The 27,787-nt window shown below is 36.6% G+C and overlaps 2 protein-coding genes across 2 annotated transcripts in view; both read right to left on the reverse strand.

The window, feature by feature from the left end:
* LOC140152190 (gamma-aminobutyric acid type B receptor subunit 2-like) overlaps positions 1–10,749 on the reverse strand; it is a 41,031-nt gene extending 30,282 nt beyond the window's left edge. The window contains 3 exon segments of the mRNA XM_072174490.1: positions 2,366–2,536; positions 4,367–4,504; positions 10,342–10,749. Of these exon segments, the coding sequence (XP_072030591.1) occupies positions 2,366–2,536; positions 4,367–4,504; positions 10,342–10,725 (693 nt within the window). The 5' untranslated portion in view covers positions 10,726–10,749.
* A 5,337-nt stretch (positions 10,750–16,086) lies between these two features.
* The window catches only part of LOC140153115 (gamma-aminobutyric acid type B receptor subunit 2-like), a 53,049-nt gene continuing 41,348 nt past the window's right edge, over positions 16,087–27,787 (reverse strand). Inside the window, exons 11-20 of the mRNA XM_072175751.1 lie at positions 26,324–26,541; positions 23,910–23,987; positions 23,153–23,318; positions 21,543–21,675; positions 21,093–21,200; positions 19,873–19,995; positions 19,274–19,420; positions 17,970–18,158; positions 17,270–17,407; positions 16,087–16,817 (exon numbers count right to left, since the gene is read on the reverse strand). Of these exons, the coding sequence (XP_072031852.1) occupies positions 16,599–16,817; positions 17,270–17,407; positions 17,970–18,158; positions 19,274–19,420; positions 19,873–19,995; positions 21,093–21,200; positions 21,543–21,675; positions 23,153–23,318; positions 23,910–23,987; positions 26,324–26,541 (1,519 nt within the window). The 3' untranslated portion in view covers positions 16,087–16,598. The remainder of the gene's footprint in view (positions 16,818–17,269; positions 17,408–17,969; positions 18,159–19,273; positions 19,421–19,872; positions 19,996–21,092; positions 21,201–21,542; positions 21,676–23,152; positions 23,319–23,909; positions 23,988–26,323; positions 26,542–27,787) is intronic.

The following is a 27,787-nucleotide window of genomic DNA, read 5'->3' on the forward strand; positions in this document are numbered from 1 at the left end:
AACATTAATTATACACAAAAACATACAAAGAACCCATCTTAAGTTATAAAAAATACAAATTAAAGCAACTAATAATTTAGCAATGTTTGTGTGATAATACATTATGGTGAATTGTATACAGAGTCGGCAAAAACAAGATATTATGAGATTATGAGAGGTATTAGTTAGATTTTAAATACCTTATAATGCTATTTTTGAATTCATTTACCCGTTTAGCTTCTTTAATTTTACTTGGCAAACTATTCCATAACCTAGGACCAAGTGTTAGAACATCAGTCATTTTATGGATATCAGTACGATAATTCTCTTTCTTTCTGGTATTATAATTGTGAATAGACTTCATGTTTATGAACAAATTGTCAAATGATCTTGGTAATAAACTCATATGATATTTGTAAATAAAAATACCCAGTTCTTTATTAAATAATTGACATATATTAAGTAAATTGTACTTTTCGAACAGTGGTTTGGTGTGGCAAAGATACGAACTATTTGTGATAATTCTAACTGCTCTTTTTTGGAGCTTCACAATTCTGTTTAAATTATAGTTATTAGCAGAACCCCACAACACTATACCGTAAGTTAAATATGGTAAGATTAGTGTACAATACAACTGATACAGGCTTGGTTTAGGTAAAAATAGCTTTACTTTGTTTAAGACGCCAATATTCCTAGAACAAGTCTTACAAATGTTGTTAATGTGTGATCTCCAAGTAAGGTTTTCATCAAGTGTAATTCCCAGAAATTTGACATCATACACACGTAAAAGTTTGCATCCATCGAGAAATACATTGTGAACTTCAGTTATATTTTTTGTTTGATGAGGTGTTCCAATAAACATAAGATTTGTTTTACTGGCATTTAAGGATAACTTGTTACACTTAAACCAGTTAACAATTTCCTTCAACTCTTTATTTAAATTATCACAAAGCCTCTGAATATTGTTATCAGAAAGAAAAACAGTTGTATCATCTGCAAATAATATGAAAGATAGAAGTTTCGATGTTTCACTGATGTCATTCATATATACAATAAATAGTAGTGGCCCCAGGATGGAACCCTGTGGCACCCACATTTAACACTGGTATGAGATGAATTTACAGAATTAAAGGATACATATTGTTTACGATTTGACAAATAGTTTTCGAACCAGTCATATGATACACCACGAAAGCCATAATAGTACAACTTTTGTAATAAAATGTCATGATCAATAGTATCGAAGGCCTTTGAAAGGTCCATGAAGATACTTGCAGTACACATATTTTCATCAATAGCCTTATTTGTATCTTTAATAAAGTCTAAAACAGCCATATACGTAGAATGTTTATGACGGAACCCGTATTGTCTATTGTACAGTAATTCTTTGGCATTTAAAAAGTTACTACATCTTTCATGAACAATTCTTTCAAGAATTTTGGAGAAACAAGGTAACACAGATACTGGTCTATAAATACAAACTTCTGACAAAATGTCTTTTTCGGACATCTGAGCACCGAATTCAAAATTTTCCATGTATTTCGCATATTAAACCTTTCTTTGTTCAGTTGGGAACTGAAATAATTTTGTTTTGCCCTCCTTAATAAGGAGTTTAACCTATTACGATACATCTTATATCTATGTACATTTGCATCAGTAGGTTTTTGGATTTGTTTTTTGAACATCTTGTTCTTTCTACGAATACATTTCAGCAGAGAATAGGCTATCCAAGGTGCCCTAGGCATCCTATTTTTAGTACGAGATTTCTTTACTACCTTTTTAGGAATACATTCATCAAATACCTCTTTAAATTTATCAATAAACTTGTTGTATGATACATTAGTATCATGATTTTCACACACATTGGCCCAGTCAACCTTGCGAAGGTTATCTTTAAGTGTATCAATGTTTTGAACACTCATATCCCTAATTTCTATGACAACATCATTGGTATCTTTACCATAAACACTTAGGTTTGTAGACACAAATATAGGAAGATGGTCACTTATATCAGTAAGAATAATGCCAGATGTTTGATTTGCATAATTGTTAGTAAAAAAGTTATCAATAAGAGTTGCTGATTTTCTAGTTATCCGAGTCGGTTTAGTTATACTAGGGTATAAAGAGTATGATGTTATAACATCTACAAATTCACCGGTTCGGTATTTATGATAAGAAAAGAGGTACCGCTAGATTGTACCTCATTTCCAATCATATATACTGAACCGCTTGTCATGGGTCACTGAAATTTCAGTATAGTAATTGGATTCCTTGCCCCAATAATATACATAATTTTGTTACCAGTGTGTTATTATTTTTTGAGAAAAAATGCAAAAATAGTCACAAATTTACCACAGGGGTGTAGTACCCCCTTAACAAGACTTACTAATGAGAAAATTTCATGATTTTGATGAAGAGTGGCGACTCTTGTCCATCCAAACAATTTCATGAGTTCAATACGAGCTGGATTAAATCCAGTGTCAGGCATAACTACTCGATAGAAGTACGGGTAAGAATTTCTGTTGGACAAAGCTGGTGAAGAAGCTGCATAAGACATCTGGAAGAAGAATGCAACACAATGAAGCACATATCGGTCATTTCTGTTTTCTCACTAGAAAGATAACAATACGCTTCAAAAAGCTATTTCGCTGCCACTGAGATCAAAATTGCGTCACAGCAATTCAATAAAATTAGCAGCCCACGGTGGCGTGGTCCGGCAGATGTTAATACTTTGTTTCCCATATATTTTGAGCAAAATAAGTGACATTTCCAAAATTTAAATAAAACGGAAAACTAATTTGGATCCACATAAATAACTACAATTAGTTCTCCTCTTTGATTTTGATAAAGCTTTAGAATATTGACCTGTCCATTTAAACTAAACTAAATTAAACAAACCAGCAAAAGTTTTCTCCCACAATGACGGATATGGCGCGTGTATGGGATACAAGCAGGTTGCACTCAATACCGCTCTTTTCAAAGATACTAATCTTACAGGTGCGAGTGATCAGCATGATATTGTTCAATGAATAGGTACCGCGTGAACGTTGTAGTGCAGGGCGATATAGTCCAATTGTATTCATCTATTGCTATGGTAGTTAATCCGATTATTACGTCACTTCTACAGCGAATACAGCCGGGAGATTATGAGATTAACGCAGTGCAGCCCTAATAACGCAGGCAGGTCCTATTATATGTTATGCAATATTCATGTTTCTTTTTTAGCACTCCTCTAGACTGAATTGTGAAAAACTGAACATTATGTGAAATTCAGAATTTGATTGATAGTTGCCTTTTATGGACTTGGTTTTGCTTGATATCCCTTTTCACTAATAAGGCATAGTATTATAACCAATAGATTTTTTTAAATCAAGAAACCAACATACTATGGTGAGAACGACGAGAAATTCTTAGCCTATAGCTATTGATTACTGTGAAAGTGCTTAAGTTGGCATGGATGTCAATAAATTATGTCATTTCAAATGGAACTGGGTCAACACGCAATGGTTTGTAAATAGTAACAAGAATAAAACCTTCAGACATTTCATGTTATTCGTATATGATATGTTATTGCATTCATGTATGAAAGCTTACAGCTTACATCGATCAATAAGATGTAATATCCACGGACATTAAACACGGTTTTTGAAATGTAAGTAGAGTTTTACTTTGCTGTGAATTTGATACATACATTGGGCTATTCCATTTAAAATCTACCCCTGTGGAAGATTTTGGAAATATCTTCCACAGGGGGAGTATGAATTTCAAATGTAATGAGCACATTAGGCAGCTCTATTTGAATTCAATACACTATCTGAGAAAGATTCAAGCTGAATCTTCCCCTGAGTGAGAATAAATTTCAAATGGAGCTGCTAATGTGTTGATTCCATTTGAAAGTCATACTCCCCCTGTGGTAGATATTTCCAAAATCGTCCACAATGGTAGTATGGATTTTAAATGGAATAGCCCGTTTTTCTCTTTTGTCGTAACTATAGTAATATACAAATCCGATTCCACGCATTCCTACACCTCAATGGCAGTGGGCCATCCCACCTACAATGTAAAATGCCGGCTTTGTGGCAATTTTAAACTGTGTTCCATCACCCGTGTGATAAAAGGATGCTGAAAGTTTACAGTTTAATACAATATAAGATTGATTTTGAAGCAATGCATTTCCACCCAAATGGGCAGTTACAACACCAGTTTGGTGCGGATGACCCCCAGTAATGCAGTAATGGCGGAATGAATTTTAACGGTCACTTGGCTCGTCGGATTAGTATATATTTGAACTTTTGATATTAGAACTTGATCACTTTGTAAATAAACGCCCAAAGGCCAAAACGAGCAACAGACGAAAGGCAAACAAAAACAAAGGAAATGTTCCTACCGTGACCAGATTCCAATGATAGGAGGTTGCAGCTATAGCCTGTGTAGCAGTAGAACAGCCACCTCCAAACAGCATGATTTTTGTTGGTTCCTTAAATAATTGATCGAAAAAGACACGGGTAGCAAGGCCTGCTTGACACTGTAAACAAAAGTACAAGAAAAAGAGATATTTTGTTGTTGTCGTTGTTTGTTGTTTGATAAAGCTGGTTATTGCAACAATCCTTATGCTAAAATAGCTAATCGGATAACCTATCATCTACTGATATAGACGAATCCAATTTCACGCATTCCTACACCTCAATGGCAGCCATAGCTGGGTCCCCCTTAGCTCTATCCCACCTAAAATGTGAAATGATGCGGGGATATTAAACTGCATTCCATCACCCGTGTTACACGTAGACAAAAGAATGATGAAAATTTACCAACACAATACAATTTAACATCGATTTTTAAGCGGATTTAATCCACCCAATTGGGCAGTAACAACACTAGTTTGGTGCAGACGGAGCCCAGTAATGGCCGACTGATTTCTGACCATCACTTGGCTCGTTGGATTCGTCTATAGGGAGCAGGGTTGTCTAACGGTTAGAGCGTTCGACTTATAATCGCAAGGCTATTGGTTCGGCAGGGCCAACTTGTTGGGTCTTAGGGAAAGACACTTTTGAGCTTTTGGGAGATGGACGCATGTGAAATGGATTATGTTACAATTAGTGGTGGGTGAATTTTTTTAATTTAACTAAGAAAAACCTCGATAAGAAAGAAATCTGCGTCTCCATTTGTCCGTTATAACCAAATTAAGTTATTTTTAGATGAAAATGGGTCGACAAAAGCAGATGAAATTAAATTATACAAAGCGCTCAGACCATATTTTGAGCATATGTGACCATCCAGCACAACTGAGCACTGAAGTCGCCAATCATCATTTTTGAGATATTCAACCAAAATATTCTGCTTGAAATTAGCTTTAAAATGATGGTGGATGTGGTGGATGGTCACATATTTATTTATGTCCTAAAGCAGGCACTATTTCTTTAGGTTTAATAGCAAATGCGAAATCAATTCGGATCTAAAAGAGAGCACAAAAATGAGAGGTGAACATTGTCCGAGATAATTTGAAAAAAGATCCCAATTTATAATTTGAGATCAGGAACATGTTGGCAAACCTGTTTTCTATTTGGCTAAATTTGATGCATCATCTCGATATAAGAAGTTGTGCTGCGTGATAGTAATTAAAGTCTACATAAGTAGTTAAAAATAAACCCATCGAAGTAAATGAAACAACTATTGGCAAATTAATGATGCAAAATGGGTCGATATTGACATTGTTTGAGATTTTAGAATATTGGTTGTTGTTTGCAATTTGATTCACACGATAAAACTTTGGAGACCAGAGAAGTGGAATTTATGTCAGTCTTTCTTGTTTTGCTGAAGATTTCGTTCACTTACTAATTGTTTCAATTTTGTTTGCTTGTCTATAGTGGCACAATTGTGATTTTACCCTTTCGTTGTTAAGTAAGCATATCTCGAGATTGAATCAAGCAAATTGAATAGACCAAATGCATTTGAGAGCTCAGACTACGCCCATGACGTTGATGTAAGCATTATGTCACAACAGTATCTTCTAATTGCCAGAGAGGGAGTTTTTCACTGGGACAATTTTTTTGAGACAGGCTGTACAACTGGTCTTAAAATGATCATATCAATCATGTTAGTGCAGTGATGGCGCCATCTGTCGTTTATGCCATGTATAATACGTATTGAAGCTATATTTGATACGACCATAGAATATAAAAACATGTAAGGTTAACTAATTACGTATTTTTTTAAAAATAGATAACTTAAGGTTACGCCTTGCTTTCTTGATTTGCGGGGCCATTATATATTGAACTCCATAGTTGCAAGTCCTCACTATGGGACTTTCCGGCCTCAGCCCTGCTGGGCTTGCGGCCTTGATATTTTTTGTTGATAATGGACTCCAGCCCGACAGGGCTTAAAAACATCAAGACCGCAAGCCCGGCAGGGCTGAGGCCGGAAATTCCCATAGTGAGGACGTGCAACGAATGGAGGACTAGCTCAATGCTGCGTTGAGACCCCGATCTGGTAATGGTCTGTTTTGAACACTTTATCTAATACATTTGACGTAGCTAGGGGTTGTGGCGCCCAGAGCTAAGTATACATAATCCCCCCCAAAAAAATTCTTTACTTTCATCGCTTGGAGGGGCGCATAATCGATGCTAAATTGGTCAATTTGGCGCCCCTAAGGTTGGCGCCTGGGCATGTTGCCCCCCCACCCCTAGTTACGCCACTGTGCGGAAGACTGTGCTCATTCATCTGCAAAGAAATGTCTTGAGCACGTGAAATAGGGAAATAACAAAAAGCAAGCCTTCGAATCTCAGTGTAAAAGCTATGGAGCGAAAAATGTCTCATTTGCACTACAACTAACCACTTTAATAAAAGCCAACGCCCTTTATATCAGTTTAGTTGATAGCTGGTTTGTCATGTGTACGTGTGTTTTGCAGTTTTTTACATCTTTTGCATCCGCCATCAACTGTAGTTTACATTATAGCACGTACTTCATATTGGAAGTTCGAGTATCATATATGGCAAACCCGTTAAGGCGAATGGGATGACAGGATTGCCATTATTTTTCCAGCTATAGCCATTAAAGTAAAAATTACAGTGTACTTCTCTACATTATTGTATTGATCTTTTGGAAATGAGTCAAAAAAACTAATAATTATGAATGGCCAAGTGGACCAAAAAATGTGTAAGATTATACGTGTAACCTTACACGTGTAAGAATGCATCTTACGCGTGTAAGATTTCATCTTATACGTGTAAGATCGCATCTTATACGTCTTAGAATCTAGCGGGTTTCTTAAATTGACGAATCATATATAAAGAACCCATAATTAAACCCCAAAACAACCAATCATCTTACGCGTATTCATCTTCGACCAATGAAATCTCGCCATAGCATTTCTTACACGTGTAAGAATTGCCTATTAGGGATGAACGGTATTCTAATTTGACTAGTACATACGACGAGCATCGAATAATCTCCTTGAACCTCAATATCGATATGTACCACGGTAGATTTTGCAAACGTGATAATTGTTTACTTTCACCTCTTTAAATTAATTGATATTGAGTACAAGTTGACTCCAGATAACTGAGAAAAAGTAACCAGAAAATCAGATCAATCGGGCTGTGACCATGACGGTCCAACAATCGGAACAATTCCTGACAGAGTTTCGGCATACAATTCGCCACTTGCACGGTTCCGCCATTATGCACTATATGCGGGGAGAGCCTCGAACTGGCAGCATCCATGAAAGGAAGAATTACGTAACCTTACACAGAATGTTATGACTGGTTCAATTCCCATTCATGTATGCTGCCAGTTCGAGGCTCTCCCCGCACATAGTGCATAATGGCGGAACCGTGCAAGTGGCGAATACAGCACATTGTAGCACTCATAAAATGGCTTGTTTACGATGTTGGTGACGAACTCCACTTATCCTCGGTACGCCGCGAATAATATCGCGCATCGTCCATCACTAAATTCAAAATCTTACACGTACGAGAAGTCGTGGGTGTTACAAATCTAAAAACGTCTTTACATATTATTGGTCTGTAAGTTTGCTACGCGTAAGATGATTGGTTGTTTGTGATTTCTTACTCTGTAATTCGTCAACAATAAGAATCCCACTTCATTCTTACACGTGTAAGATGCAATCTTACGCGTATAAGATGTAACCTTACATGTGTAAGATGCAATCTTACACGTGTAACCTTACACGTTTGTCTTACACGTTTTTGTACCACTTGGCCATTCATAAATAATAATAGCATAGGTCTTGTAGTACAGGGCGCTATAGGTTTGGGATTTTATATTCCTACACAAGCGGAGCCAATGTTTTTTTGCATCCTTAAACCTGAAATGATAAAAATTTGATTGGTTCCATTTTTTCTATACCCCCTGTGATTCCCACGAGGGGTTGAAGGTCCCATTGTGTTGTAATGTATCTCAAATTGTACCTCTTATCACACGGAATGAAAAAATCAAAATTGTCACATTTTTTCTTACGGTGCTTAGTTTCACAAACATATACTTAATTCTCAATTAAGCTGCATTTTTGTATTGTGTCCCCCCTCAGAGTTCATGCAGCCAATGTCCAATAGAAATATGTACATTTGACATTCATACAATTCTGAGGTTATACATTTCTCAAATAATTATTATTTTCCTATTTGGTTTGCTGAGAGGAATAATTTAAGAGAAATTTCAATTGAATCGGTGCATTTTGAAAACAAAATTGGCTTCTGTGCATGAGATATTCGACATTGACCTTATTTAGTCTATTAACTCCTTAACTAAGCACCCTAGTGCAATATGACAATTGCCTTTTTTTATTCCCAGCAATGAGAGGAATAATTTGAGATATACTTCTACTTCTACTTCTACGACGATACTCGACAGGATCCATAAGTAAGGATGTAGTGTCAAGGAATATTACAGCATGATATAACATATATTACCTTTTGGCCCCATTGTGACCTTCGACCCTCGAGGAAAGTATAGGGGGCATAGAAAAAAATGGAACCAATTTTAGTTCATTCCTTTGAGGTGTAAGGATGCCAAAAACATTGGTTCTACTAATGACTCAAAAATCACCCAATAGCACCCTGTACTATTGTGGTTCTTAAGTTAAGACCAATGATATATAAGGATAAATACTCCCAATGTTTTGATGGGGGATGATCCATACAATCACCCTCCCCTCCATGTATGTTGGTTTCTGACCTAGTTAACCTCATATTTGGCCATTTTAGCCAAATAAGTGCCCATTTTTCGCTAATTTATTCCACTTTTGCACCATATTAACCAGTTTTGGTTCAATATGGCAACATTTTTACCATAAACATATTCTGTCGCCAAATGGTATTCACTATACTTCCAGAATCCCCGGCTATCTTTTAGAATTCCCCCTCCCGCCTACCCCATGCATGTCAAAAGGAAATCTACGCCACTGATTTGAATACAAAAACTGCTAGGTCATGCTCCTCTTACTCGCCATAAACCTGACGTCAACCTAAATGGACATCTAATTGTATGAAAAGATATTTAGTCACATCCGCTGCTTTACACATTAAATTATCAATATTATGGTTCAATAAAGATAATAGACGTATTATAAAACGGAAATAAGATAATTATACCGACTATGATGACAACATTAAAAAGTTCAAAATTTCCCCTAGTCCGAATAATCAGTCCCAGAACAAAATATTAATTGATCCGTGTTCTAAATTTCCCCCTAACCCTAAAACTTTTCTAACATAAATCGGAACGTTTTTTACCATGTTAAAAAAAATCGACCTGACATTACCTTATGTTGGTGTGGTGAGGCTTGCTCGAGAAGTCTAGCCAAGAATTTGCTCACCGATAGCTTCACATATCGAATGCGTAACTATCGTGTGCAAATTCGAAGCTAGAGTTCTCGAATAAGGTGAGGCAACAGTTGGCGTAGATTAAGATTTCTTTTTGACATGGGGGGAGTGGGTGAGGTTGGAAAAAAATTCTTGAAGTATAGTGAATCAAGCACCTTTTGGCGACAGAATAAATTAATGGTTCGTTTGGCCATATTGAAGCTAAATTGATGAAAAATGATGCAAAAGTGAAATAAATTCGCGCGAAGCGCCCAACATTTTGCACTTTGCGGCTAAAATGGCCATATGAGGTAAATTTGGTCATAAACCCACATACAACCGTCAACATTGGGGATGATTGTATGGACCATCCCTCTGGCAAAATATTGGGGGATTTATCCCCCTCCCCCCATCCCCAGGATCTACGCCTATGTCAGGCAATATGATAATGACCGCGGATAATGATTATGGTTAATGTTAAAGGTTACGATAACCAATTTGAAAATGAATGACTTATGGACAAAAATATTTGAAAGTACCTACCTGTGTATCATTGTAAATCATGTGAAGTTCGTAATCCTTTAAGATATCCTCACGAGCATTAATGTGATCGAGTGCCATCTCAACAGCTGGGATAATTCCACTTCCGTCCCATCCTCCTCCGAAAGGAAAATATGCTCCAAGATACAGTGGAATCTTATCACCATCATTGCTGTTGCTACTCGTCGGTTGACTTGTGATTCCACTAGTTGTTGAGACAGCTTCATCGTGTAGAGTAGATTTCACTGTTGAATATGTGAAATATGTACTTTCACTGGTTACATTCAAAGATGTGTTATTATGGACTTCACTAGAACCACCACACAATTCTAAGAAACAGAGTATAAAAACTAGTTTGTATGTAGAGTATTGCTTTACCACGTCCATGCTGTTCTAATAACGTGATGGAATTGGTCGTAAGTTTCTAGACTCAGCGGTGGCTCTGATCTGTACGATTCAGGTTGGTCCCACTGAAGCGTGATAATTATAATAAAGCGGAATACGACCATAGAGCACATATTCCTGATAGGGCATTCAATTCACGATGCATCTCTTTTCTTGTTAATTGACATCATTCGGTAGACATGCATTTGGGCGTGTAAATGATTTTGATCATTGAGCATGTCTTTAAGGGATGGGGTATGAACGTTTGGACAATATTTATTGTGGGACATTAGAGCACATCAGACATATCGAATTGCATTCTGAATACGAAGAATGTCCTTCTGATATCAAATAATTTTGATTTTTTGAAATTCGCAATGTAATACACATTTTATGGCAAATGATTAAAAATTGATATTTTGATATTTAATAGTACTCGAAGTAAACTTTATAAATCTGATGATTTATACTTAAAGTGTATGTAGGTGGGATGAAAAGCCGACGACCAATTGAAAATTTTGACCTTTCGTATTGACGATATGGATTTTTTTCCCAAAACACCCAAAAAAATAGGTCTTTTGGGGAAAAAATCCATATCTTCAATATAAAAGGTCAAAATTTTCAATTGATCGTCGGCTTTTGCTCCCAGCTACATACACTTTAAGAATATTATCATTAGATTTATAAAATTTACTTCGAGGACTGTTCTATATCAAAAATGTGAAAAATATCAAATTTTAATAATTTGTCATAAAATTTGTATTATATCGTGAATTTCATAAAATGAACATTATTTGATATCAGAAAGACATATTCAGAATGCAATTCGATATGTCTGATGTGCTCTCATGTCGAACAAAAAATACTGTCGAAACGCTCATTCCCGGTCCCTTAAAAGACATGATTAATTCGCTGTCGTAGTGAATGCGTCACATCTTAGTTGCGCTTGGTTTGCACACCTGTTAGCTACCCATTGACTTAGTGCTGTGATCATTCTGATTGTGGTTCCGAACACAGATATCGTGAAACAGTTGACCTGGCAACGATCGATTTTGACGTCCTAATACTACTGCGAATAACTGAGACTTTATAATGTTTAGATCGGCATAGCATTGATAGGTTTGTTTTATTTTTGTGAAACAGTAAATGCAAAAGTAGGTACTGTCACTAGTTTAATGCTGTGTCTCAGTGATAGAGAAATGCCGAATTGAATTATAAAAATAACTATTAATTAATCAAATTATTTTTCATATAGTCAAAAAAGTCACCAGGCTAATAGTCAATAGCCTTAGTCGGATGTCCCTCGGCCCATTATGCGTCTCAAATCTATTAAACAGGTCGGAACAAAATGGCCATGCGTGGCTGTGGATTCAACCTACCATGGCGATTTCTGCCATGAAAATATCGGGGCGATGACACTGTATGATGAAGACTTAAAAATGACAATTCACCTTTTCGGTAAATCTCATAAGCCTTTCCGAGTACACCTGAGACCTCGTCATTTGACGACACGCCGATCTGCGCCGATTCGCACATCGTTTATCGAACATCGTTACTGCGCATTGTAAGTCGGCGTAACGTCAAATGACGAATTCTCAGGTGTACTCGCAAAGGCTTATGGGATTTCCCGAAAAGGTGAATTATTTAGGTACTGAGTTCAAAGTTGATCACTTCAACAATCACAGTATAGTGACCAAACGAATTCACCCACGGACGGACCAAGAATCTGAAAAGTAGTCACATTAACCGGGGAGTGGCACGGCAGAAACTGGTTGTCGGCAGAAATTGATTGTCAGTAGAAATACAAAATACGAATGCTTTTGCATGATTTTGCCAAAATAATGAATTTCCAAGTTCGCATGACGAAGTCCCTCCATTTGGTTAATTTTGGTACTTTCCATAAAGGATGTAAGTTTTGTGACATTTTGACATGTTAACCGTTGGCTCTTCTTCTTTAAAACAAATCTCGGTATTCACAATACAATGCGCCCCCAGCGTTTGCTGGGGAGAGACCAAAATACGCAGTCTATATTCTATATGCGGCCCATATACGATCAATTTGATCAATATTGTGGACCCTAGACGCAAGACTGGATACAAAATAATATTTCTCTTCAATATTATTGAATCAATATAGTTTGATTTTATTGACGGTTGGACACAGTAGCGTAGCCAGCGGTGGGGCAACTGGGGCAGAGTGCCCCCCTGTCAAAAACTGGAAGAAAAAGTGCCCCTGTGACAAAAAATGAAAGAGAAAATCAGGAGGGGAAAGGAAAAGAAAAGGGCAAGGAGCCCCTTTTCTAGCAAAATTCAGGGCCAAAATAGTGTAAAATACAAAACTTTTCCGCGCTACGCGCGCACATTGTAAAAAAGCCCTTTTCAGTCTGATAATGGGCGAAAATAGTGTAAAATACCATTTTTTTCCCGCTGCCCGCGCACATCAACCCAATAAGCCCTTTTCGAAAAGCTCGAAGACATACAGTCTCTATGTATCGTATGATGCAACTGCAATTTTTTTTCGTCTGTGCCCCTGAAATTTTATTTGCCCCCCCCCGACCAAGAAAGCTGGCTACGCCCCTGGTTGGACAATAAAATCACTATTATGTTCGTATGTACAGTGCAGAATTGTAGATTTTGTATCCACTATTGTATGCGGGGTCTATGATCATTGCTCAATCAAATTAATCGTGTATGGGCCGTATAACCCCGCGTAATACAGGAACATGTCATTGTGTGTTTAAGGGCTCGGATAACAACGTTTGCACAGTATTTTTGAGGGACCTGAGAGCACATCAGACACACCAAATTGCGTTCTGAATACGTGGAATGTCCTTCTAATATCAAATAGTTTTTGATTTTTTGAAATTCGCGATATAATACAAATCTTATGGCAAATTATTAAAAAATTATATTTTTGACATTTAACAGTCTTCAAAGTAAACTTGAACGATCTACTGACACGTACTTAAAGTGTACAGTTGTGTATGTGGCTAGGATGAAAAGTCGTCCATCATATGAAGATTTTGACCTTTCGTATTGAGGCTATTCATTTATCCCCAAAAGACCTCAATTTTTAAAACTGTTAAATACCAAAAATATATTATCAAATTTTAATGATTTCCCATCAAATTGTCATTATATCGCGAATTTCAAAAAGTCTATTGATATCAGAAGGGCATTCCTCGTATTCAGAATGCAATTTGCCCACAAAAATACTGTGCAAAGGTGGGTGACCGACCTTTAAAGCCATATTATAGCATTTCTTTAAAAATAGATCAGTATTAATTTTCAATAAAATGTTAGCATTTACTGTCAGATATGTCCCTTTTAATTTTGAGCCGAACAAGTGAGGTAAAGCAAAGAAAATCGGAATTTACAACTAGCGCCAATGCATGTCACGCCGCGCCGGCGGTTGTAATATGGTACGACCCTCTGGCGTGTGTGTGTGTGTCCCGCACGCCGTGTACGTAGGGGTGTGTTGACATCGCATACACGTTCGACTAATATTTCAATCGTAATAATAAAACGCTGATTCAAGTCTTGATTTTTGCAGAGAATCTTTGTTTACTAAAGTACATTACAATCGTGTAAAAACCTGAATTTAAAATTTTTTTGAGGGCGTTCTCCTCAGCAAATGTTATAATATCAGATGATGGTGGATGCGATATCGCTATTTTTGACGTCGCCATTGGATTAACACATAATCATGAAATCTTCACAAACAATTCTAAATTTGTTATGTGGTGTCAAAGCAAAATTATCTTACTCTAAAACCGTTGGGGTTCTGCAAAGTACCCCACTGCAAGTATGTTAATTGTCCATTTATAATCGCTAACCGTGTATTGTGAATGGGGCTGTCAGCCCTGTATCTTCGCCAGCCTCGTACGTCCGTGTTGCGTGTCCTATGCCGCCTGATAATATGGCTTTAATGTGAATGCACTAAAATAGTACAATTTACAGTTATAGCACAGGGATCTAATATTAATGGTCATATATTTTACGTGACGAGTAAATAAAACAAAACTACACTTTGTATCACAACCTTATTTTAATAATATTGCAAAATACATTATGTCCATATCAACATTTTGCCAACACAATTATACATTTTATACAAAAGCTTATCGCACAATGGCATAACAATAATCAGTGGTGCAAAAATATGACTCTTTCCAGGTGATATACTTATAAATCCATTTACATTATGTACAAATTCTTTTGACATTTGCGTACAATTCACTTCATAAGGGACCAATCATGAGAAGATGATTTTGGGGAGACTTTAAGGTGGTACTACACCCCTTGATAAATTTGTGACTATTTTTGCATTTTTCTCAAAAAATAATAACACATGTGCTGGTAACAAAAGTTATGTATATGTGACGTGTCATGTCAAAAGGAGACACTTTTGGGCAGGATCGTAAATGGAGAAATAGCCAAAAATCTGCTGGTGGGTGATTTTTTCACAATTTGGGTTTGTTGCTAATTTGTGATGTTATTAATGTTAAAAATATTGTCTGATAGTTTCAGACCGGAATGTAACTGGCATCTTGTATTTTTGAGACATTTTCAAGTTAATCCCTACTCTCAACTTTGTAACTAATCTTTTTAAAGGCCGATATCTCAATTTTCAATTTTATAATAGCATAACTTCCGAACTCAATATCTTTGCTTAGGAATGTCCAAATTCATTTGGGAAAACGGCGTTGTGGAGCAAAATATCACTATATTTAAGATATGTAAAAACCTCAAAATTCATAACCTGCCCAAAAGTGTCTCCTTTTGACATGACACGTCACATATTATAGGGGCAAGGAATCCAGTTACTACACTGGAATTTCAGTGCCTCAAGACAAGCGGTACGTTATTTATGATAAGAAAAGAGGTAACGCTAGAATTATTATCAAAATTTGTCAAAAAAATTATCAGGGGGTGTAGTACCACCTTAATGGGAATATTAATTTTACCGCTTGAATGATGTTACAAATTGAGATCGGAATTTATTTACAATTTTAATCACTATCGCCCTAGGTAAACATCAATTTAGCTCTCCTTATGTGTATAAATTTTAAAACAAAACTGCCACCAAACAGAAAGGATGGATGCAACGTCTGGACAGGCTCTGCTGCATGATGGCGCCACGCAAGGCCGACGCAAAGGGGTTTGAAGATAACTCAATAATTTTCTTAATTCCATGTTAATTCATGCATCTTTGTTTAACAGGTATGCGAAAATAAACATATTATAAACGTATAACGTATATTATCTTAATAGAGACTCATTATACAGTGTTATATTTTAATTAATTTTGAATGCAAGTTTTTTTTGTTTGTGTTTTTTTTTTAATTTACAAACACAACTTGTAAATAGATTCCAAAATTACTTTTGATGTTTTTATGATAATTGTGTCGTGTTGCTCCAAATCGAAGTACAGATGAACAAATACATCACGTGTGTTGATTTTAGGGGCAACAAGATTGTCCTTTGAACTGCAACAAAATCACATCTAGTCAATAACCTTCAATTAACTGATCCATGAGAATTGCATACACGGTGGGTAGAAATAAAAAAACAATGCCATATTAGGTAATATCTTCCAATGCACCTGTACTACTATCCTGACATAAATTAATGACATACTATCATTTATACTCGGCATGGATCTGTAATTGTTTGTTTGTTTGTTTGTTTCAACGCTCCGTGCGAAGACACTCTCAAACAAAAGCATTCTTGCCTATATGGAAGGAAAAGAGATAACAAGATATAAAGATCAAAAGATATTAATGCTATTCTCAACAATTCAACTCTCAAAAAACCCAACAGATTAAATTCTCCACCTAATCTCAACTGCCACTGAGGCTACGAGTTATTGTTTTCTACGTGATTTCCACATCTACGGCATGGTTAACTTTGCCTTTGTCTTCATTGTTCGCTTCAACTGTGTAACGATCTGCTGGTTCGGACGGTACTGATGTACAGCAGCTGGCGCTGCAGACTGTTGACCCAACCCAAAGACCACATCCAGCCACGGCCTTTACAGGAATGTTGGAATTTGAGGATCCATTACTGTGGCAACTCTCCAAATCTTTCTCCAACTGTAATGATGTAGAAAACAACGCAATTGTAATAAAGATTAAATGGGAAAGCCGAAAGTAAAGTGTTTGTAGATTCACAAAGAGCTGGGATAGAAAGGGCGGCGAATGTGGTGATTGTAAACATGGTAAAGGCTAGATTGAGCAGTTGTATGTGTTCGTGCAACAAGGCCGAAGTATGGTAAGTCGGACTATTACCGGAGAGCACCAACAGTACAAGTGAGCTGAAATGATATCGTAAGTGACATTTTAAAAACACAAATTTGAACCACTTTTTAACTTGCAGAACCAAATAATTTTAATGTATTCCTTTATAGAGATTTAGATGGGAGAAAGACTTTTTTTACTCATCAGTGAGGCGATTTCAAGATCAACTGCCTAGATGCCAACTACCCATCATCAAACATTTTTCGTACGTATTAGAAGCAGAATTGTAGGGTTTAGCAACAACTTACCACCTGAATTCTGGAATGTAGTTGTTTGTTTTCTTCAAGGAGGTTACTCGTGTTGCCATCCCGACTGCTAAATGTGTTTGTTCGGTTTCCCACTGCACTGACAGGTTCACCATCTGGGTACTTATGCACTGATATGACCTACAAATGAAGTAGTGAAATAGGCACATTTATCACTATGGACCACAATGTGGCCTCATCCCAATGGCATAGTTCAATAACCTCAATTAAACACTGATAGTGCAAACTTTAACCTGAGTATGAGTTTTTGTATCCAAATTTTCAAAGGTCATTCAATGAATGTACACATGTATTGGGGTTAAAGAACTGCGCCCTGATAGACCAACATGTTGTGGATTCTAGTGTATGAGTGTTTGAAGTAGTGGTTTATTATAGTGGATGGAAAGGACAGCGATTATAATCCAACATGATTTGAGAGGGCGTACATAAAGGATGTCCCTTAACACCAATGGTATTCATAACATATGCTGAAATTCTATCGACTCACGGATAAAAATGAACATGATTGCCTTTAGGTTTGTGGATAAACAGAGCACTGAGGCAGGTCCAAAGATTAGCAAGACTACAAGGGGTATGTGTTATCCCCGGGTGTTATGACCTGCATCCATTCATGAGCCAGTAATCGCTTAAAGTGCAGCATATGGAAATTTAACTGAACAACAACATCTTTGCTTAATCTTACCTTTGGAACGAAGACAACAATAAGAGTGAGCGTGGTACAAAAGATGACAATACTTGATGTGAATATGAACAGTGCTGAGGTATTATTGCTGATCAAAAAACTCACTGAAACACCCACAATACAAAGCACGATGACATTGTACACGCAGATACCTATAAGCTTGCTGTCGTTGAGGGCAGGAATTTGTACCTTTAAATGACATGACATAAAATAAGAGATGTTTAATATATCATATGCATAGGTTAGTATAATGAACCTCCAGGACCCAGGAAGAGTTCTCCATGGTGGGGTGTGTACGGGTATGTGTCACGGTTTGGGGGTATCTTTCAGCTATTTTGGTTTAGCGGTGGGCAGGTTTTCAGTGAAAAGGACCCAATTTGGGCAAGTTTGGGTGCTTTTTGTGAAAAATTGGTATGATGGGTTGCAAAAACAGCAAAAGGTAGGTATAGAGAAAGTCAGCTTCCCAAAGTCTGCGTGGCACATCCCTGTACAAATGTTTTGTATTTTATGTTTTAAGTCAATATCTCTTCCAGTCCACTTAATAAATCTGAACTGGACAATGCGCTGTGCATCAAACTTTGGATGGACCACAACATACTTCAGTTAAATGAAACAAAAAAACTGAGTTCTTCATCATATCAAGCCCATGATTTGAACGATATGAGGTTGAACATTTACATTGGATTTGACACTATTGTCCCACTCACATCTTCTACCAACCATAAAGAACCTTGTGTGGTGTTTGACAAAACTTATCTTATCGCATCTTATCGCGTAGCCTAATATTTCTGGACCAATCTGCCTGTCAATATGCAGTCCTAGCCATTATAACATCTAGGCTTAATAATGCCAACTCACAGCAGTATGGTATTACATCGAAATACTCAGACTTCAACGCCTACAGAACCGCGGTGGCGTGCGCAAAGGGTGGGATGCCCCTCCCCCGCCCCCACTATTGCTGAAAAGTCGGGATTTACTTATTACGGTGAGAGAATCGACCGAAAACGTGAACAGTCAGGGTAGTTGAGAGCCCTGCTTTTGAAAATCTGCAGACGCCACTGCATAAACATGCTGGAAAGCTCATCTTCAAGGCCATTTCAAGCTGTTAACCATCGTCACGGGTAATCGACCAGATGACGTCCAATGCAGGTATAATATACATAAAATAAGTTGTGTATGAAGGCAACATTTTGTAACACTCTATATGCACGTGTGAACTTGACCAAATCCTTTGCAACTCTACTCGACTTTACTAAACATGAACGTTGCAAACAAAGATAGCAAAAAAGATGTTTATAATGTACCTTTCTTGTCTCCCAAGCCAGGAATGTGCCGAAGAGAAGAAGTAGACCTTTGTAGCTATAGAGAGGCACAAGCCAGAATATGAGATCATGACTGGTGCATTGCTCAATGTAGGGAACGATGCGTTGATTTGGTACATCAGGATCATCCTTTAAAAGAAAATTACAACATTAATGTTGAGTCGTTGTCGAGTCAGTGCATCTCCATTTAAAAAGATCTTATTGGACAGTGTTTTGGTATATTCTTCTACAGTATGGTTGGGTTTTTTTTTTTTACTTTTCATCTTTTTCCATTCTCTTTTCTTCCAGCGTGTTTACTCTTCGTTGTCTTTGTAACCTCGACCCTTCTTACCTTTCATACATTTGTGAAGGTTGTCATAATATTGGAATCATAAAACTTACCAACTGGACTCATTTTTATTTTGAGAGGTGACGGTATTGCACCTCATCCTAGGTGCATCTTCAGGCCGTCTGATGATCTGGGTGGCGGGGACCTACAATTCTGTTATCAAGAACATTCCTAAGAAGTTTGACTCAAGGTCACAGGTCTAGGACCTTTTGAGTCCAGTTGATTAGTTTTATGATTCCAATTTAATACGTACCCGTTCATATAAATCCTTAATGTTGACAAACAGTGGATCTATTATCTGCCACACCGTCAGAATACAAATATCGATGAGAAAGAAAACGAACACCATCACAAACAGCTGATTGTCAGTGATAATCTGCAATATATGAATCAGAATTATTCAATCATTACCATAATCGCTTAATATAGAAATATTGCGTCTTGGTTTTCTATTCCTCTATCCATGTGTTGTTTAACTATAGCCGTCATTACTTACGTCATTGCAATAAACAAATAGTTTGATTGACAATTAAATTTAATCTCCTATTATATACTTCATTAATATATTCTTGTTAATTGATTGGTTAAAAGTGGATCACATGACCAAAAATAGTTCTACCATCAGTACTCCTATCCGTAAATAGTACCTCTAAGCCGTAAATAGTATTTTCAATGTCCCGGATGAGCCGTAAATAGTACCTCCAAGCCATAAATAGTACTTTTGACCATGCCTTCCGCGTGCGCACATTCGATTCGACAGAACAGTTCACGCACGCGAAACTGCGTGGTTTCGCGCTGCTGTAATTGGTTAGCCGATTTTTTGAAGGGCAAAATATAGGTTGGCCTTAAATTGGTCGTGCTGTTCACTCAGGATAAAAGCTGGAGAGTCAAAACGTCAAATAATTTTCTTTTAACCAATCAATGAACAAAGAACATATTAATGAAGTATATAAAACAAATATATACTGCCTTTATTCGAAGTTCTGGTTAAAACTATGGTCCCTCGTTGAGATCAATTAATACTATTGATCTCAACTCGGGCCCATAGTTTTAACCAGAACCTCTCATGGCAGTATATATTTGTATATTTTGTAGTTTTGTAGCCATATAAATTAGTCGTGATTCTCTTGGAAAAGCTCTCAGAGGTACAGGTGTTTTACAAACTCACATGTTGTCGACTGTCGAACTACTTTACAATATAAAACAATAATTATAAAAACAATAATTTTGACTGGTGTCATATGGATTTCATCTAACATTGAATAATAAATATAATGAAAGGTTATCTCATCCTTGGTTTATTTTGCCAATCGGGAAACTGAAATCCAATTTTCTTAGACTTGTGATGCAGAAAGTTTAGTTATTTGCTTACATTTGGTGGGTTGTAATTCACGTAACATTTATTTGGCGTTGTACACCTTACTTTCTGTTTCTAAAAATAAACTTTCGTCTGACACTCTGAAACTACCCTACCCGTCTTTTAGGTGTCTTGAAGGCAGCGACACGGTGTACCCGCCAGGTTTTACTGAACATTGAACCAAAGGCAAGAACAAATCCAACAGAGAACACCCAAGCGCGAATCTGGAAAGAAGAAAAGAAAGGTTACGTTCCAATATTCGGGTTTTGATTGCGCATACTTCAAAATTGCTACAAAATTTTCATTGGCGTAATACTAGTAAGTGGTTTCCCTGTGTTTTCAGTCCTGTGGTCAATAACAGGCGGAGACATGTTGTGTCTTGTGTGCCATCATTAGGCTGATACCTGTTTTGCATATTAATGCCTTTTGTCGAGTCGCATGCTAAATGAACTATGCCAACTGTTTATTAATACTTGTTTTTTGTGTTTGTTACTTAACCTGTTTGAAAACTTGTCTTTAAATGAGTCAATAGTAGTATTATGAATATGAACTCTCTATCTACCTACCTGGCAGGCAATAGCATGCTCCTCCACAGATACTAAGTTTCCATCGACACCACCGACAAGTACACCAAGATACACGCAGATACTTCCTAAGATGATCAGATTGTTGAGATAGGGACTAGACATCTTCACAAACCTTCACAAACAACAGATTAATATGGAATGAATACTACACTATTGGTTGTCATGCCATATTCTACACTAGCCCACCTTTTCTCAGGATCAATAGAAGAGCCCATGTTGTCCGGTATATACCAGCCTGATCAACCCGGTTAAGGTTAAATCTGTCCTGGTTTGACATGTTAAGAAGAGAACTGCATCCAGAAAAGGTCGATTTAGCATTCGGTCCGATTTCACCGAGAATATTTTACTATTGGGGAAGTCTACTCCTCTGCCAACCCTCCTAGTTACGTCCGGGTGGAGGGGTTCTTCGAAAATTTTGTACGGGGATGTACCACGCAGATTTTTGGATGCTGACTTTCTCTATATACTTTTTACTGTTTTTGCTACCCATCCAGAGCTCTGCTACCCATCAGTATACAAATTTTCAACAAAAAGCACCCAAAATTTGACGCTTTTAAGGGCACTTTTGCCAAAATGCACCCAATTGGGCGCATTGGTCTCCACTGAAATCCCACCCATTGATGATACCAAAATCGCTGAAAAGGTACCCAAAAACCGTGGCACGTCCCCGTATACCTACAACCAGCGAGAAACCCCGGGGGTTACGCCCCTGTGTTTGTTTATCTGTTATTGCTGTTTTAATGCAGATCATGCACCTGTCGGAGGGGTTCTTAGTGGAAAGATGGTGCGGAGATAACATATATTTATAATCTGTTCACAAATTTTAAAAGAACTGGGGTGTTTTTTCAAATTCATAAAATGAACAATACATTGAAAGCTACTAAAACAGGTTATTAAATTACAAAAAAAACCCATAAAATTATGCCTACCCTTAAACATATTAAAAGCGGAATGAGGCTAGTTTAGATTTAGTAATCTAAAGCACAAGCCATGCAAAAAATATCTTGGATGTGGGACACAAAATTGAGCAGTTAAGTAACAATTGACGTACGTTGTCTGAAATACGCTAGTGTTGATTAACAGTTTTTGTTCTTTTATTGGTGCTGCGTGATGCTGAGTACTGGACAATTACTGGTGAACTCCAAGCATAACAATACTTTGTTTGATGAGAATTCCAACACGTTTTAAAATATTTAGCTGCAATTAACATGATTAAAGCAATATTGTTTGTGTCGTCTAACCGTACTCCATTAGGGTTGCTACAGACTCCAGGTATTCGACATCGTAGATCATTCAATGTAACTGTCTTCGTCTTCGTGATTTAATCCAGTTACAGCAATATTTTTAACGAATGTTTGATGACATAAAATCGACAATATGTTATGTAGAATGTCTGGTGGAAATATATTATCGATTTTACGTAAAACATTCGTTAGAACTTAAACATTACTGGGAAATGACGGGGAATAGATTACTAAGACATGTTACATCGAATATTCTACATCCACTAAAAAGTCTGTAGCGACTCTTATCCATTTTGTACAGATTTATATAACCATAGTCATTTTTAATTCGAGTTTATCATTTACCTTTGATTTCTGTATTTAATGTTGAATCCCAGAAAGAAGAGAGCCATAACAATTCCGATCCCAGCCAATATGCACATAGCTAGGTATAGATGAAGGCCGATGCCTTGGTGAACTCGAATGGTAGTGATGATGACCTTAGGAGTATGATCTAAAGGAACCTTTCCACCTGCGATTGCATGAAATTTAACAAAAACACCTTACAATATGTGAATTATTGCACAATACGATAAAAACGTTTTACAAATGCTGATAATGCCATAAGTAGGTAGTATTTTCTCACAATTATTTACTCCCCACGCGCACCCCACCTCCATCCATTTACACCGTCTGGGTCCATATATGCTTCTATTATACGCGTTTCTACTGGGGTGATGTGGTTTATTTTGGAGTATACCGGATAACGCGCTAGGTAACAGATCGGGTTGGAGTGATCATGAGGCAGATCTTGCGGTTTGACAACTCTTGCGGTTTGACAACTGATATTAAATATTGGTTGCTGGATGTTCCCTTCATTTCAGGTACATTAATATATCCAATAGTGACCATAAAATCAGTTTATGGATCTTTCATTGATCTTGGACATGTTGGGTAAATTCCGCTTATATTTGCTAGACCTGTTGCTCCAGTACAAACCGCAACCCTTATTTTATAGTACGCATCAGTAGAAACATGCTGGTTTATTGGTAAATTACATTGTGGATTGCCTGGTAATGCCGAGTATAATTATACAGAGTGTCCACATACTTAAATAACATACCCCTCCATATGATGTTTCTTTCCCAGTCTAAGACATCGCCTTGTGTGGTGTATAATGCAATTCGATGCTCTGAAAAGTCTGCGGAGAAAGAACCACGAAAAGTCAATACACAATATCATGATGGTATTTGTGGTAACACTTTTTAAACAAGGATTGGACAAAACCCTTTGCCCATAAAAAAGGGTAATTTACATATAATTAGTGATTAAACTACACAAAAATTTAAAGGCATAGTTATAGATAAATAAAAAATTTTTTAAATAACTGATATTTGCATGTAATCCTGAAGTGATTAAACTACACAACAATTTAAAAGGCATAGTTATAGATAAATATCTTTTTTTTAAATAACCGATATTTTCATGTAATCCTGAAGAAATGTGAATAAAACAAATATAATAAGAAAACAATCCATTGAAGAAAGAAGAGAAGAGAACAAATGAAGAATTAAGTGACCTACAAATGGGATGAAGTATAGATTTGCTTTGTCTATAATAGATGCAAATATTATTCTGTTCATTGTTTGAGGCATTAGGCACAAAGTCTAAATTGGTCCTTTTGTGCTATCGGTGCCCCCAATAGGTACCGATGCCTCATTCCAGCGTAACCTGAACATTTGCATAGTCCTTTTCGTTAATTAAAACTAGCAAAATGCTAAACATAATGTACTTTATTAGATTTGTACTACATATGTACCAGGTCTCGGCTAGATATTATAGTAACTTGGCAAATTAAGTTTGCATAATTGGGAGTATGCAATTTACATCTTTGGCCTCGCTTTCAGTTTTCCGCTTGGCTAACTTCGGTATAATTGGAGTTCTAGTTTTCATCGAGTCGATTCAATAAATTGCATTATATTAATTCATATCCATTTTTTTTCGTTATCAAAATCTTATTATTATTATTACTTGCAGTATTTCCCTTTCATTCTTTCACATTAGAAAATGAATTTGGAGAATACCTTCTGTTAATAAAATACTATGCTGAGCCACCAGCCTGGGTGGCTCACGCTCCAGTAATTTCAGATGATTGAACTCAGTAATACATCAAAGAATGTATTCCAATTCATGAAAACAAATAGATAATCAGCTTATCGGATTAAAAGCTTAGAGGGAAAGTCTTGCTGCTCAGCGAGTGTTTGTAATTATCAGGTTTTCTCCAAATTCATTCTCTAATGAACCTTTCTCTTTCTTTGTTGTTTTCATGTTCATCTTCATTCTATTCCTTTATTTCATTTAATTTTATTCATCTATTTACTGTTAATATCATTATTACATTTACCTGTCCTATTTTCCTTTCATTCGTCTAACCTTTGTTTTCTTTGTTCATTCTCCTTTAGCACCAATATTGTACAAGATTGTCATTATTTTATTATTCGCTTACGATTGAATTATATCTGGTTTAAATATATAATAATCTTCTTTTTCTCATTTTTGTTTCTTGACCTTGACTTTTTATCTCTATTGAAGATATGTTCAATGTTCTGCAGGAGTTTACATGCCACATGTATTCGGCTAGATCTGCAACCAGTAAGGGAAAAGACCTATACGCTACCAGCTCTTCCGAGGCAAAAAATGGAGATGCGAAATCCGTCAACTTTACCTTAGTCAATATTGCCTCCATTTACGCATGTTTTCATGTGTTAATGCAGTATTAATGTATGTAGACGCAATGTGTATTTCTAGGTTACTGCCATTTAACTTTGTATTTTAAGCCAATCAGAATAGGAAGCTATATAGGCATGACCAAGAAAGAGATATCTCTTTCTTCCATGGGATGACTTATTGACATTTGACAGATTAAATGGTGGGACAATACGTTTTTGAGAGGGTTTACTGTTTACACTGTCTGTTAGGAACAACTATTTTAGCATAAATGGGATTCATTGAAGCAGTTTAAAGCTTAGATCCTATTCCACCTTTGATGCGAATGGCAATATATTTAATATAGATAATTTAGATAAACCCTAATAAGAAAAACCTTTACTATTTTCTTCTGAGGTTTATACGAATAATGTTTTCCTATTGCATGCCATAAAAATGGATAAAACAACATTTTATATATAAAAAACACAAACTAGGCCTATTATTGTTTTGATAAGCATAATAATTATTCATAAAATACACCGAAAAATAAACAGTGATTTAAATTATCTATGTCAAGTTATCTGATACCTCATCAGTTATGAGCCAAGATAAAAGTCATTTAGTTGGGAAAATTCCGTGTGTTGTTATCCATAAATGTGTGCGGCAATCGACAATAAAGGGTTTTCACCAGTTGTCAAAAACGACTGCATTCTGAGACTAAGCTACTATAGCTGTGTAGCTTTTCAAAAAGCATCGGTTGAATTTGTACCCTTCTTTGGTAGTTAACTCCCATTTTTAGCTCCGTGGCCCAAGAACTACGTGACTAACCTCCACTTTTTCGGCAAATATAAGGCATCTGCTCGGTGCACTGTCCGGCCATCCATTTTGCAGATCCCTGTGTATAGTCAACATAAACACAGTCCCCTGCTCGATCTATTATGGGGAGGTCACTGCCATCTGGCTTCCACGTTACGTAAGAATATGTATGAACTGGCAGAACCCAAGTGTAATTACGTGTTGAAGGATCAAATCTCAAACCAATCAGCCTTTTAACAATTAATAAAAACAATTGTTATTGTCAACAATAATAGTATTTTTGTTTAGGAAAAAACAAAGCAATATTAAGTTGTCTTGCCAGATATTTGAATGAGTCCTTTCGAAATGGTGAGTACATCATACATGTAGATTACCAAGTAAAGGTTACATCAATCAAGGATAATAGCTTCGTAGCAAGGATTAGCTCCGTTATACAGCCTGTCTCAAAAAAAATTGTGCAAGTGAAAAGCGCCCTCTTTGGCGATTAGAAAATGCCGTTGTGACATGATGCTTACATCATCGTCAAGGGCACAGTCTTAGCTCTCAAATACCGTTTGTTCTGTTCAATTTGCTCTTTTTAGTCTCGAGATATGTTTAGTTATGAACGAAAGGGTAAAATCACAATTGTGCCACTTTTACTAGGGAATAGGGCTGTACATGTAAATCAATGATAGCTGATATTGATGCGTCTAATGCACTCCTCCTTCGGGGCTCGTGCATTTGACGCATCAACACCTCAACGCGCGTGCATTATTTTGTCTAATTTCATTAATTTGTCAAATTTCATGAACTTGTCAAAGTTCATTAACACATAAGTGTGTAATATTTGTTTGTCTTTTAACATGTCTTGAATGGCAAAAAGAACAGTATTTACCATGGTAAAATAATTGACATGCACATGTATTTAATTTTACAGCAGAATGTGAAATATTTATTTATCGTTTAATTTGTCGTAAGAGGAAAAAGAGAATCATTATACCTTTATCATGATAAAACAATTTTGTATTGTTGTGTAATTGATGCATTCTTTTGATTTCACGAAGGAACTCCAGATAAACTTGATGCTATCATTGATTTACATGTACAGCCCTCTTCCCTAGTAAAAGTGGCACAATTGTGATTTTACCCTTTCGTTGTTAAGTAAGCATATCTCGAGATTAAAACAAGCAAATTGAACAGACTAAACGGCATTTAAGAGCTTAGTCTATGCCCTTGACGTCGATATAAGCATTATGTCACAAGGGTATTTTCTAATTGCCACAGAGGGCGCTTTTTACTTGCACAATATTTTTTGAGACAGGCTGTATAAGGTTACAGGTAAACTAGCATCCATTCAGGTAAAACCATTTGAAAATTGAAATTCACACTCCTATGTGAAAGATTAAGGTCATGCCTTCCACAGGGGTGTATGGATATGATTTCCACTGGAATAGCCCAATGACTGAGCAGCATGATTGTTTGATCAATAAATTTGTC

The sequence above is a fragment of the Amphiura filiformis genome, chromosome 5 (genome assembly GCF_039555335.1).
Source record: "Amphiura filiformis chromosome 5, Afil_fr2py, whole genome shotgun sequence".
Taxonomy (NCBI): Eukaryota; Metazoa; Echinodermata; class Ophiuroidea; order Amphilepidida; family Amphiuridae; genus Amphiura; species Amphiura filiformis.